The sequence below is a fragment of the Tachyglossus aculeatus genome, chromosome 4 (assembly GCF_015852505.1).
Source record: "Tachyglossus aculeatus isolate mTacAcu1 chromosome 4, mTacAcu1.pri, whole genome shotgun sequence".
NCBI lineage: Eukaryota > Metazoa > Chordata > Mammalia > Monotremata > Tachyglossidae > Tachyglossus > Tachyglossus aculeatus.
Window position 1 is genome coordinate 101124664 of NC_052069.1, and position 13403 is coordinate 101138066.

General features: G+C 41.9%; 1 protein-coding gene and 1 non-coding gene across 3 annotated transcripts in view; both read left to right on the forward strand.

Moving 5' to 3' along the window:
- Positions 1–612: 612 nt before the first annotated feature.
- Positions 613–750, forward strand: LOC119927905. The gene has a single exon (XR_005450871.1). It is a non-coding gene; the product is annotated as a small nucleolar RNA SNORA7 (small nucleolar RNA).
- A 10941-nt stretch (positions 751–11691) lies between these two features.
- MAPKAP1 (MAPK associated protein 1) overlaps positions 11692–13403 on the forward strand; it is a 221033-nt gene continuing 219321 nt past the window's right edge. The window contains exons 1-2 of one of the 2 annotated variants that reach the window (XM_038745168.1): positions 11692–11790; positions 12821–13149. In XM_038745168.1, coding sequence (XP_038601096.1) covers positions 12888–13149 — 262 coding nt within the window. In that variant the 5' untranslated portion in view covers positions 11692–11790; positions 12821–12887. Of the gene's footprint in view, positions 11791–11837; positions 11856–12820; positions 13150–13403 lie in introns of those variants that run through there. The other variant, XM_038745169.1, reaches the window with a different exon arrangement.

Consider the following 13403-nt stretch of genomic DNA (forward strand, 5'->3'; position numbering starts at 1 on the left):
TAGAAGATGGGAGGGAGTGTGAGCTAATGGATTTGGGTGGGAGGAGGAGGGAGGAACTTCCAAGTTAAGGGAACAGAGGAACTTGTCTCCAGCCTCCAGTCCCCAGTCTTCTTCAGTGTGCTGCTCAGATCATCCTTCTTCACACGCCTCTTCACTCTTCAAAGGCCTATGGTTACTCATTCATCTTCACATCAAACAGAAACTGCTGACCATTGGCTTTAAGACACTCCACCAGTGTTCTCTCTCTCCCTCTTATCTGTCTACTCTGCTTTTACTAAGCTTCAAGTAGCACTTTCCATCCCTCCTAAGATCATTTTCTCACCGCCTCCTTGATTCTCAGGCCCCTGGCCCTACCCCTGTGCCCTAACATCTTCCTAGAATTCCTCTTCCCTTCAAATCTGCCCGAACGCTGCTCTCTCCATCTTCAGAGCCCTTTGGAGATCATAGTTTCCCCTCCAGGAGGTTTTCCCCGAACAGTCTTTCTTCACACAGGTCACATCCTGTCAGGACTTATCATGTCAGGACTTTAGCATCACTCAGCATTATTGCACCCCCCCCCAACCTCTCACCAAACTTTTGTGTGCATCAATTTACATTCTATATTATTTGAACCCCCTCTCAGGATTGCACCTGGAGTGTTTCCAGTACTCGACCGGTCTCGGCCACGGGAGGGATAGTCAAGCAGAGGCACATCCATTCCATTCCTAGCTTGGGCAGTGGCTAGAGAGTGGAAAGCAATCTGCTACAAGTCAAAACTCACCTGTGCTGGGCAGCAGCAGCATGGGAGAGAATCGAGGGTGGAGGCTCAAGTTTACTGCATGGAAGAATACAGTGGTAAACCACGGCTGTTTTTTTACCAAGAAAACTCTATGGATACACTGCCAGAACAATTGCAAATGGAGAGTGGGGGGTTCTGGGAGAGATGTGTCCACGGAGCATAAGACAAGACAGTTATTTGAGGATCTCTTCCTCCTATATGTACATTATTTTATGTCCGTCTTCCTTCTTAGGTTGTAAATTTCCTGTGGGCTGGGATGTCTGCCTTTATTGTATTCTCTCAAGCACTTAGTACAGTGCTCTGTTCACAGTAGGCACTCAGAAAATACCATTGTCTGAACTGACTATAGCTATGTAATTTCAGTCTCTGGGATCCTCTTGAAATTTCTCGATGATTCCCTTGAAGGCCCAAACCCTATTTTACTAAACCCTGCTTTACGATGACCTTCCTAGAGAAGACCGCTCCATAGGAGAATGCTACTTCTCTAAACCTCATTTATTCAGATAACCAGCTTTTTGGATAGAGGCTAATTTGGATTATTGGACAAAATTGGGAAGATATATTTAATTATCTGAATTTCCGATTATGTAAACTAACCTCAGTCTCAATTAGTTTGGATAATTGGCTTCCTCCTAATGTTAATAACCCTTTCAGCTATGGAAACTATCAGCATATTCCAAGTTACCACAGAACGTGGGGGTTAAGGAAACTTTATGGTGTAGTCTACCTCTGATCGATGCTGCATCCGTGCACACAAATGGTTCTCGTGACCCAAGCAGTGTGCTGTTTCCAGACAGGCATACATTGCCCGAAAACAACTTCTCTTCTTCTGCTGTCGTAGCCCATTCAGAAATCATAGTTTTTTGGCGGAAGTTTGTGTACTTAAATATGTCATTTGGGTAAGTAAATATTGGAAGTATCAAGCAAAGCCTGTATGAAAGTGTAAACAAAAGTCTTTTGTTTAAAACCGAAGAATCCAAATCTCAACTATTTCCAGTATTTCGGTGGGGTGTATAGATAACCTAAGAGTCTTGGTTATAGGGGGCCCTGCGTAGGGAGGAATTTGGACCTCAAAATGTTGCCGTCCTTTGTCTGGGTCAGACTTGGCCTCTCCCAAAAGTCCAAATAGGCAGGGATGGGGCTAGTTCTCCATTCTTTCCCGAGTCAGGGATCCGAGAGCCAGAGGGGCTGTTGAAACAAGTGCCCCGCTATATTATTTGCGTACACAACAGTGTCACTGCATCTTCATCCACTTTGCCCAGTTGTGCAGTCATGCCTGCATAGTGCTTTTACACACGTCTTGTTGCCCTGACAGCTCTAAGTCTCAGATACTTGCAGTTATAATTGTAGGTGTATGATTTTTTTTCCCCCTATTAGAGATGTCAGGCCCCTTTAAGCCCTTGCTGGGTGCTCGGCCCGATCTAGGCTCTCTGGTCCTTAGCGAGTCCTCTGAGAGTCTCTAGTCTAGTCCTTGCTACGGACACCCCAGACACGTTGGAGTCAGTCTGGGCTCAAAACATCCTGTTTGTGGCTCCATAACACAATTAAATTACTTTAAGTTCTTGCTGTGATAAAAGCAAGAGCCCATTACCCCAAAAATATAAATCTCTGGAATGTGCTGAAGGTTGTCTAAATTTGGCTTATCAAAAGACTGCCCAAGGAATCTAAATGAAAGACCAGAGCCCTTGTCGAACAGCCACAGCAGCTGGAAAATTCCCAAGTAATGCGTTGAGGACACTGTCATTCTGGCGTTGACACTGTCATTCATTTATCTTTACTGATAAATTTTGGTTGAGAATGAGGCATGGACCCAGAACTTGAATTTATAGCAAAAGTCACCCCCAGCCCTCAATGGTATTTGGTCGCTTCCTGTGTGCAGAGCACTGAATAAGCACTTGGGAGAATGCGACACAACAGAATTGTTAGGCATGGTTCCTGCCCACAATGAGCTTACAGTCTACAATGGGAAACAGGCATTAAAATAAATAATTGAAATATATAATTTCATATATATAAAGGTCGGAGGCCTTTCCAGACTGAGCCCCTTCCTTCCTCTCCCCCGCGTCCCCCTCTCCATCCCCCCATCTTACCTCCTTCCCTTCCCCACAGCACCTGTATATATGTATATATGTTTGTACATGTTTATTACTTTATTTATTTATTTATCTTGTACATATCTATTCTATTTATTTTATTTTGTTAGTATGTTTGGTTTTGTTCTCTGTCTCCCCCTTCTAGACTGTGAGCCCGCTGTTGGGTAGGGACTGTCTCTATGTGTTGCCGACTTGTACTTCCCAAGCACTTAGTACAGTGCTCTGCACACAGTAAGTGCTCAATAAATACGATTGATTGATTGATAACTTGTAATATCTAGAAGTAGAAAGCTTTAGGTACAGGTTTTAGGAGCCCAACTGATCGTGTACTAAAGCCTCTATATTCTGAATAAACTTGTTTGCTCTTCATGTGACAGTTCTAAATTTTGAAGCAGTTCAGTACTGCAAATGCTAAATATACAAGTCCTTGTTTTCTGAAGAGAATAAATGCTAGCAAACTGGACAGTAACTACTGAATTGTTATCTCAAGTTGTAATGTGAGACATCAAATAATAATACATAAAGCTTTTCTTCTGTGGTTTAGGGCGTTCGGTAGTTGTAGGCTGGGAATCTTTTTGTTAATATGGACTAGATCTCTTATGGTTATTGATTATCTAATAAAGTGATTATGAAGCACTTTACAAATACAAAATGTTCCATAATGGCTGAATAATAAAGTGCTGGATCTGATGTCTGTTTAAAATTTCAGGTCAGTTTGAACGTGCTGATGATTATTTGCAGTTTTTACTCATATGCTCAAGTAGAAAAATGCAGTTTGGATTTTGAAATGACATGTTTTTCCCCGAATCCACTAATGAAATTTTCTTTTATTTGTTGTACTCAGAGCTTTTTATATAGGGTCCCCTGTTGCTGGCAGAAGAGAGCACACTGGTCATTCTGTGTTAGAGGAAGCATACAGATGAATCCTGTAGAGCAGTTCGGTATTGTTCCACAAAAATCAGTCAATCAGTTGAATTTATGGAGCGCTTATTTTATGCAGTACTTTACTAAGTACTTGGGAGAGTAGAATAGAGGTGGGTAGCTGTATCAGGAATGGTTGCCTCTTCCCGTGCCATAGTCATGTTTCACTTACACCTTCATTTCCACTCACGTGACAAAACAGGTATAAGTTTAGCATATATAAGGTTAGCAGTGAGAAAGATGAGGCTGAGGTACAGTGAGTAGGTTGTTGTTAGAGAGGTGAAGTTGTTGGGTTGGGTTGTAGTAGAAGATCAGTGAGGTATGGACAGTAAGCGCTCAATAAATACGATTGTTTGATCTTTTAGACTGTGAGCCCACTGTTGGGTAGGGACTGTCTCTGTATGTTGCCAATTTGTACTTCCCAAGCGCTTAGTACAGTGCTCTGCGCATAGTAAGCGCTCAATAAATACGATTGATGGTGATGATGATGATCAGGAGGAAGGACATGAGCAAAGGGTCGGAGGCAGGAAATTTGAGAAAAAGACATAGTTTAGCCTGAGAGGACTGAAAAGTAGGAGCAGGGATGCAGTAGGAAAAGAAAATGGCAAAAGTGAATCATTGGAGTGCTTTAAAACCAACGGCTGTTTATGCTTGATGTGGAGAGGAATATTCTTTGTATCAGCATGTTCTATAAAAAAATATTGTGTGTGAAACTCTTGAAACTCTTTAAGAAAAAGTTTATTTTGATATACAAAGTACGGTTTTCATAGGACATAAGGAATCTTGTAGCTAAAATAAGACTTTGAAATGTTAACATAGTGATCTATCAATGGTATTTATTGAATGCTTACATTGTGCAGGGCACTGTACTGAGTGCTTGGGAGAGTACAATACAACAGAGTTGGCAGATACTCCCTGCCCACAACAAGCTTGCAGTCTCTGTATGTCCTTGCAAATAGCTACCTGCCTCCTCATCCAGGCAAGTAGCTTTAGGTCACAGAAGAACAACAAAACGTTGATGTTAATGTTGGATGACAAAACTAAAGTTGGAAATGATTTCAGAAACAAGAAACCACAAAGTATTTTTTATGGGTAGTGTGCAGATCATCATCATCAATCGTATTTATTGAGCGCTTACTGATTGACCCTCTTCCGGATTTTTACAGGTTTATGCATCCTCGCTGTAGGATTTTGTTTTAGTAATGTTGTTTCGCTTCATTCTTTTCACATTGCAATAGTATTGTGTTTTTCTCTATGCTCCTTATGGGCAGGGGTTGTGTGTGTACCAACTCTATTTTGTTGTTCTTTTCGAAGGGCTTAATACAGTGCTCTGCAAACAGTAAGCACTCAATAAGTACCACTGATTAATATTAACATAAAGTGTATAATTGTAAAATGTTGAGGAAGTTTCAGAAGATCTGCATATGCCACATTTTGCTGTACACTGATTTACAATATTTTATAGGGATTTACAATATTGTTTTCAGGTCCGAGGCGCATATAAGTGGTAATAGATTTTTCAAGGTTAGAGCGGGCACTGAAACTGATTATCTTTGCTTTCGTGCTTTAAATGAGAACATTTGCAGTACTTTAAAATTGAATAAATACAGTATTTTTGTTAATAAGGATTGATTATTATGTATCAGAATATAAAGAAATCCTCCACAGAATCCCAGCTTTATCTGCACTTTGGCTGCATTTACTCTTTAGTGAAATTTACCATTTTCATGGGAAAATCTGGAGTTCCTTAAGAAAACTGTTTTTACTAAGCATTCTAGAAATAAGTGTGGTAGTTTTATTTGCACAGAATCCCAGCTTTATCTGCACTTCGGCTGCATTTACTCTTTAGTGAAATTTACCATTTTCATAGGAAAATCTGGAGTTCCTTAAGAAAACTGTTTTTACTAAGCATTCTAGAAATAAGCGTGGTAGTTTTATTTGCACTTCGAGAGAATTTAATAAAAGAAGGCATAAAAAAACCTAAAATACACTTTATTATAATGTTTAGTTAAATTGTTTTCAAACTGGAAAAGAGCTCATGAATTCTGAACCACAGTGGGTCTTAGGAATTTGTAATTCTTGTGCCAAGAAAGGGTCTGTTGGTTTGGTGTGAGCAAGTTTTTTTTTAAAATACAAAAGAATTTAACTTTTGAAAACTTAATTGTAAGAAATCTACATCTACAGAATAAGAGGAGGCTTGTATTGGAACTGGATTTAGCGTGCAGGACTGAATGGCTTGAAGTCGGGGTACAGTATGGAAAGGAAACAAAATTTCACATCTGCTGTTACATGTTGTTAACTCCCTCAGCAGACATTAAATCATTTCAAGTACAATAATAGTGTGGGAGGTAAATTAACTAACCATTAACAATCTTATAAATACACAATTAACATGCCAGCGTTTATATGACACATTGATGGGGCAGCAGTAATTTTTGATTGGGGGTTTGCAGACCTTTAGAAGCCTCAGGCTGTTGCTTATTTAAACAAGTTCTCACAGAGTGCAGGTGAGAAATGTATTTGCACCGTTCAATATGGGGCAGAGAATGTGCGTTGCATATGTGTGAGAGTGTTTCTTTCTGAAGTGAATACTCTAAAATGCCATTATTATTATTATTATAACCAACCACTTGAACAATTTGAGGTGGCGGTTCTTTAGGGATTTCAGTAGTGGCCTGTAGCTGAGTGAGTTTGTCTTTGACCCTTCTCAGTGTGAAATCTTTGAGGACTGGGCTTTTCTCTGAAGAGACGGCATTTATCCAAGGTGCCCAGTCTGTTGAACACTTGTCAAGGATGGGAATCTGCCCCAGAGATATGGAAGGGAAAGGAGGCCGAAGGAAAGTGTGGGTTAAGGAGAACCATATAAACAGGAGAAGAGATGGAAGAGGCAGGGGCAGTTGGAAGTTGGGAAGCTTTGGAAGTTATACCCTGGCAGCTATTAGGAGCAAGGTTGGGACCTATCCAGTTTAAACATCAAGATCAGGTGGAAGTGAAAAATTCTCGGTGTGCAATCCAAACCCGTTCTAGGGATCCCAGCTGGAGCCCCAGAGGAATACCACTTCTCCAGGATTTAGCAGCAGCAGCTCAAGTACCTAGAGGAGAAGGAGGAAGGAGAGGTGAGCAAGGAAGCAGTTCAAAGGTTGAGCTCAGCCACTCTCCCCTGCTTCAGAGCCTTATCGAAGGCATATCTCCTCCAAGAGGCCTTCCCAGACTAAGCCCCACTTTTCCTCATCTCCTGCTCCCGTCTCGGTCACCCTGACTTCCTCCCTTTGCTCTTTCACCCTCCCCGTCCCAAAGCACTTATGTACATATCTGTAATTTTATCGATCCCTTTGCTCCTCCCCAAAACACTTATGTGCATATCTGCAATTTTATTTATTTATATTGATGTCTGTCTCCCCCACTGTAGACTGAGCTTGTGGTGGGCAGGGAATGGCACTGTTTATTGTGTTGTACTTCCCCAAGTGCGTAGTACAGTGCTGTGCACATAGTAAACGCTCAATAAATACGATCGAATGAGGGATCGAATAGTGGGGTGGAGTCAGAAAAGGGTAGGCCTGCAGGAGGGAGTGAAGTTGATGGGAGAGAATCTGAGGCAGGGGGAAATTAGACTGCTAAAATTAGGTTGGCTTTTCTGAGCAAGTTAGCGTGGTGCTTTTTAGGCTTGTATGAACCCAAAGTTCTGCTTAGAACAGTGCATGGCACATAGTAAGCGCTTAATAAATGCCATTATTATTATTATTATTCTGTTGTCCTCATCTCCAGGGCATTCGAGGGAGGAGGGAGGAAGCAGAATGCCCTCCCTCTGCCCATCCGCCAAGCTAGCTCTCTTCCTCCCTTCAAGGCTCTGCTGAGAGCTCACCTCCTCCAGGAGGCCTTCCCAGACTGAGCCCCTTCCTTCCTCTCCCCCTCGTCCCCCTCTCCATCCCCCCATCTTACCTCCTTCCCTTCCCCACAGCACCTGTATATATGTATCTATGTTTGTACATATTTATTACTCTATTTTACTTGTACATATCTATCCTATTTATTTTATTTTGTTAGTATGTTTGGTTTTGTTCTCTGTCTCCCCCTTTTAGACTGTGAGCCCACTGTTGGGTAGGGACTGTCTCTATATGTTGCCAATTTGTACTTCCCAAGCGCTTAGTACAGTGCTCTGCACATAGTAAGCACTCAATAAATACGATTGATGATGATGATGATGACTAGTGCTCTTCCCAGTTCCCACCTTCAAATCTACCTTCCATTGTGCAGACTTTTTACTCACCAAGAAATAATAAACGTGTTCGATTGTCTCAAGATGGGCATGGAGGTTCTATTCTAGGAGTTCTCCTTGTTTTTGAGCAACTACTTTCAGAGTTTCACCAGAGGTACCCCGTTTACTTGTGAGCCCCATGTGGGACAGGGGCTGCGTTCAACCTGATTACCTTGTATCTGCTCTGGGTATTCAGTCTGGTATTTTGCACCTAGCAAGCATGTAACAAATCCTACAATTACCATTATTTTTCACTTCTTTTCGCCCTCTGCCCCCCCTCACATCCAGGCTCCCATTCACATAGGCATCCCCTGACCCTGTCTCTCCTACAAGCCTACCCCTCTTCCCCCACAGCCGTCAGGAAGGTAGTAGCAGCCAGAGGAGCTGAGCAGGTTTCAAAATCTTCTTATGCCTCTACCCATAATGGGCCATAGCCCTTTTAGTGCTTTGAAGTACCCTTAGGGTTTCACTAATCGGTTGACAAGCCCTGCTCTGTTCCGTACTTGTAACTGCGATTCTCAGAATGTTATTTTTAAAGTATCCAGACTCAGAATGACTTAGTTAAATTAGTGACAGTGACATTGGATTGTTTCATCTTTGTTTTTATATTCATTATGCCTGCAAATGCACTTCAGACCATCTTTTCTCCACTGCTTTCCAGTCCTGGTTTTTGCTCCCTTTTACCACTAAAATGATCTACTTATGACTTAAGCTTTCCCAGTGAGCGTTTGCGTATGGTAAGGGAAGTGAAATTATTTTGCATCATGCTGCAGTAGTAATAATAATGGCATTTAATTTATTAAGCGCTTACTATGTGTAAAGCACTGTTCTAAGCGCTGGGGAGGTTACAAAGTGATCAGGTTGCCCCATGGGGGGCTCACAGTCTTCATCCCCATTTTACAGATGAGGTAACTGAGGCCCAGAGAAGTGAAGTGACTTGCCCAGAGTCACACAGCTGACAATTGGCGGAGCCGGAATTTGAACCCATGACCTCTGACTCCAAAGCCCGGGCTCTTTCCACTGAGCCACATTGCTTCTCTGCAGTGGTGCAGAATGTATTTTTGTGTGCTCAACTTATCTCTAGGCCTCTATTTGGGTTAAAGGGATAAAGTGAGATAAATGGTATGCGGATTGTAGCATGATTTGCCAGCTCTTTTTCCTGTACTTGTTTCTGTTAATAAATTGTGTAGTGAAGCACCCAAATCCACAGGAAAATGATCTGTGTTAAGGATATCAAAATAGCCTTTTAGTTTCCTTCCTGACATTCTTATCGATGGAACGGTAGAGTTTAGTAGTGGCAGAGTATCTTGTGTCTTTGACGTCACACTTATTGAAACTTTTTATCACCAAGTTCCAGCACCGTTAAACGTTTAGAAGGAAAACAATGAATATTAATTCAGTCCCCCCAAAATGTGATAGTTGAAAAATGATTTCATCTGTAAATAATCCTTGATTTGCACATTTCACATTGGCATTAATATATAAGATATTTGTGTAACAATGATTGCATCTTAACTGCATTTAAAGTTTCTTTTCTAGTTAATGCAGAACTAATGTAAAATGGAAAATGGGCTATTATAATTTGTCTTAATCTCACTGTCTTCCTAGTGAGTGGTGTAGGGCCACTTCTGGCTGGTGAGTCGCGGTGTTCTGATGCAACAGTCTTGTCAGAGAAGCTTACCCCATTTGCTAGAAGTGGTGTCCTTAATATGTTACTGCTTTCAGTGGTGTCCTTAATATGGTATTGCTTTAACATGTGAGAAATTCCCATTTCCGTGTTTGTGCTAAATCATAAAGGTGGTAAAAAGCTGAGATAGGTGGTTGGTGAGAGCAGTGGGAGGCAGAATCATTCAGAATTGGAGTATGTGGGCCTTCTGTTTTCAGTTATGTTCCCTGGGACCGGTAGCCTCATTAGTAAATTGTTATTATGCATCTGAAGACATCGTTTATAATAATAATAATAATGTTGGTATTTGTTAAGCACTTACTATGTGCCAAGCACTGTTCTAAGCACTGGGGTAGATACAAGGTCATCAGGTTGTCCCATGTGGGGCTCACAGTCTTACTCCTCATTTTACAGACGAGGTAACTGAGGCCCAGAGAAGTGAAGTGACTTGCCAAAGTCATGCAGCTGACAAGTGGCGGAGCCGGGATTAGAACCCACGACCTCTGACTCCCAAGCCAGGGCTCTTTCCAATCAATTAATCGGATTTATTGAGCGCTTACTGTGTGCAGAGCACTGTACTAAGCGCTTGGGAAGTACAAGTTGGCAACATATAGAGACAGTCCCTACCCAACAGTGGGCTCACAGTCTAGAAGGTTGTGGCAGGAACAGCTAATAATGCTGGAAGCACGGCTCCAGCAACCCTAACTCATTTGGAAAACTTTAGCTTCCACCTCTGTTTCACAGGGCCTTAGTGAGTTTTCTTAAAGGGAGTAAAGGACAGTAGTTCTCTAAGGAACTTGAAGATCCCCTTGGCTTTTCTGAATTGGTGAATAAAGAAGTCTGTTTGGGATTTGTATTTTGGAATTAGATTTTCCATTTCTGATTTGGAACTTAAAGTCATAGCAAAAGCCCCTTGGACCACACTGCTTTAATTATTTTTATTATTATTAATAATAATAGCGACATTGGCTAAGTGCTTACTATGTGCCATGCACTGTCTTAAGCGCCGGGGTAGCGACAAGATAATCAGGTTGTTCCACGTTGGGCTCAAAGTCCTAATCCCCATTTTTACAGATGAGGTAACTGAGGCCCAGAGAAGTGAAGTGGCTTACCCAAGATCACACAGCAGACAAGTGGCAGAGTCAGGATTAAAACCCACGACCTCTGGCTCCCAAGCCCATGCGCTTTCCACTAAGCCACGCTGCTTCTTTGGTTGAGGATTCCTTTGGAGTGTTTCTAAGATAATTTGAGTCTGTACTCGTGGAAGAAACAACCGTAACATCACGGCCCTAGGACTTTGATCACTAAATCTTGTACTCACTGCGTATGATAGAAAAGGGAGAACATAAGGGAGTGCATGCTAAAATTCTTAAAAAATGAGGGAGGAGTGTAGTGAGATGGACCATCAAGAGCGCAGACTGAGCTGTCTTGGGGAGTATGTCCTATTTTTTAAGGCCAGTCCTCAAAGCTCTTCTGACCTCACATCTTCAGAAAGCCTTCACTAGGTAATTTCTAATCTCCCCACTCTAAGTCCCCCAAATGCCACTTCAGCCCTTTGGCCACTTAAGCACTTAAATTACCACAACAACCATAGGACTTTGAAAGTGTCTTATACCCAAATTATTATTATATACTCTATTACTGTCCCCATTTGTAATTTTATTTATGAAGTTGTTTCCCCTGCTAGACTAAAAGATCCTTGAATGCAGGAAGTGTCATGAGTTCTGATCCCGGCTCCACCACTTATCTGCTGTATGACCTTGGGCAGGTCACTTTGCTTCTCTGTGCCTCAATTACCTCATCTGTAAAATGGGGATTGAGACTGTGAGCCCCACAGGGGACAGGGACTGTGTGCAACCCGATTTGCTTGTATCCATGCCTGGCACATAGTAAGTGCTTAGCAAGTACCCTAATAATAATAATAATTATTATTCTCTTTTGCAGTCTGCCAAGCACTTAGTACAGTGCTCTGCACACAGTGCTCAATAACAGCTGTTGATTGATTGAAGTACTAGGACCTCTGAACCAAAGAGGAAAACAAGCACATGTTCAGTAGAAGGATGGCACTATCCCGAGGGTAAATTTATGAAAATTTACCTACTTGTCACCTACCATACATTGATCATCTGCTTTGTACAAAAAGTACGTGTTACCTTCCTGTTATGGTAATTGTTAGTTGATAGGACTTTCTAGGGTATTTTTTGGCATTCAAATAAGATCCAAATTATGAGTTTCTTATGTTCTGAAAAAGATGGATTGTTATCTCCATGAAGCTCAGAAAACAGTCCTTAAATTTAGATTCTCAGTATTAGGATACAATTTTCTCTCCTGAAGTCTTCGTGACCGGATTCAGGTTCATCTGTCATTTAAGAAGAGCGACTCCATCATCATTAATTTTGCCACATAATTTGGAAAAATAGTTCTCGTCCTTGTCTCGTAACCATTTTGAAGCAGGGAAGGGAGGGAAAATTGTATTTGGGCTGTAATAGACTTTGAATTTTCCAGGGGGAAGAAGCTATCATTTTTCCTACTGTAGTGTTTAATTGTAGAACAGCTGATATCTTTCACAGGTGGTAAGGCCATCATATGGGACACAGGTTCCCTTAGGTTTCCGTTAGGGTCAATTCCTCACCTTTTTAATAAAAAATGGTATTTGTTAAGCACCTACTGTGGGCCAGACACTGAACTTAAGCTCTGGGCTGATACAAGGTAATCAGGTTAGATAGAGTCCCTGTCCTGCATGGGGCTCACAGTCTTAATTCCCATTTTACAGTCGGGGTAGCTGAGACACAGAGGAGTGAAATAACTTGCCCAAGGTCACACAGCAAAGCGGTGGAGCTGGGATTAGAACCCAGGTCCTCCTGACTCCTAGTCCACTAGACCCCTCTGGACTGTAAACTCATTGTGGGCAGGGAATGTGTCTGTTATATTGTGCTCTCCCAAGCGCTCTGCACGCAGTAAGTGCTTAGTAAATATGATTGACTGAAGGAGTGAATGAAACCACGCTGCTTCAAACCTTAGACACAAGCTCATTTACCCGTGAAGTTATGGTGGTTTGGATGTCATTTTCTTCCTTTGAAGTGCTGCTTTCCATGTCTTGTTTTTAGGTGGTTGATTCTACGGAACAACATGAAGAGACGAAAATAGCAGTTTAAGGGGCTTGGCCGTGAAAGGATGGCCTTCTTGGACAACCCAACTATCATTCTGGCTCATATTCGGCAGTCCCACGTGACCAGCGATGACACAGGGATGTGTGAAATGGTTTTAATTGATCATGATGTTGACCTCGAGAAGTTTCATCCCTCTACAGTGACTGGAGACAGTGGCCCGGAAATTCAGGGAAGCGGTGGTGGTGAGAATCAGGGCTTTGTATATGCCCAGTCTGTCGACATTACCTCAAGCTGGGACTTTGGCATCAGAAGGCGATCGAACACAGGTACGTGGTGCTTATTGAAAATGTTGGCTGAGGAAAAGTTAACTGAATCCTACTTAACCAATTTCATATTGATTCGATTTTGAAACACCCGAATGTGAAAATTAGGCCTGTCTTCGAAGAACTGTAGTCATGCATTTAAAAAGATACCCATGTAGTGCAATTAACAGAAATTTGCCTGAGGAGAGAAATCTGAGATTTATAGAAATGGATTCAGCCCTTGTTAGGTACGTTAAGGGTTATGTTCAGGAATCAGT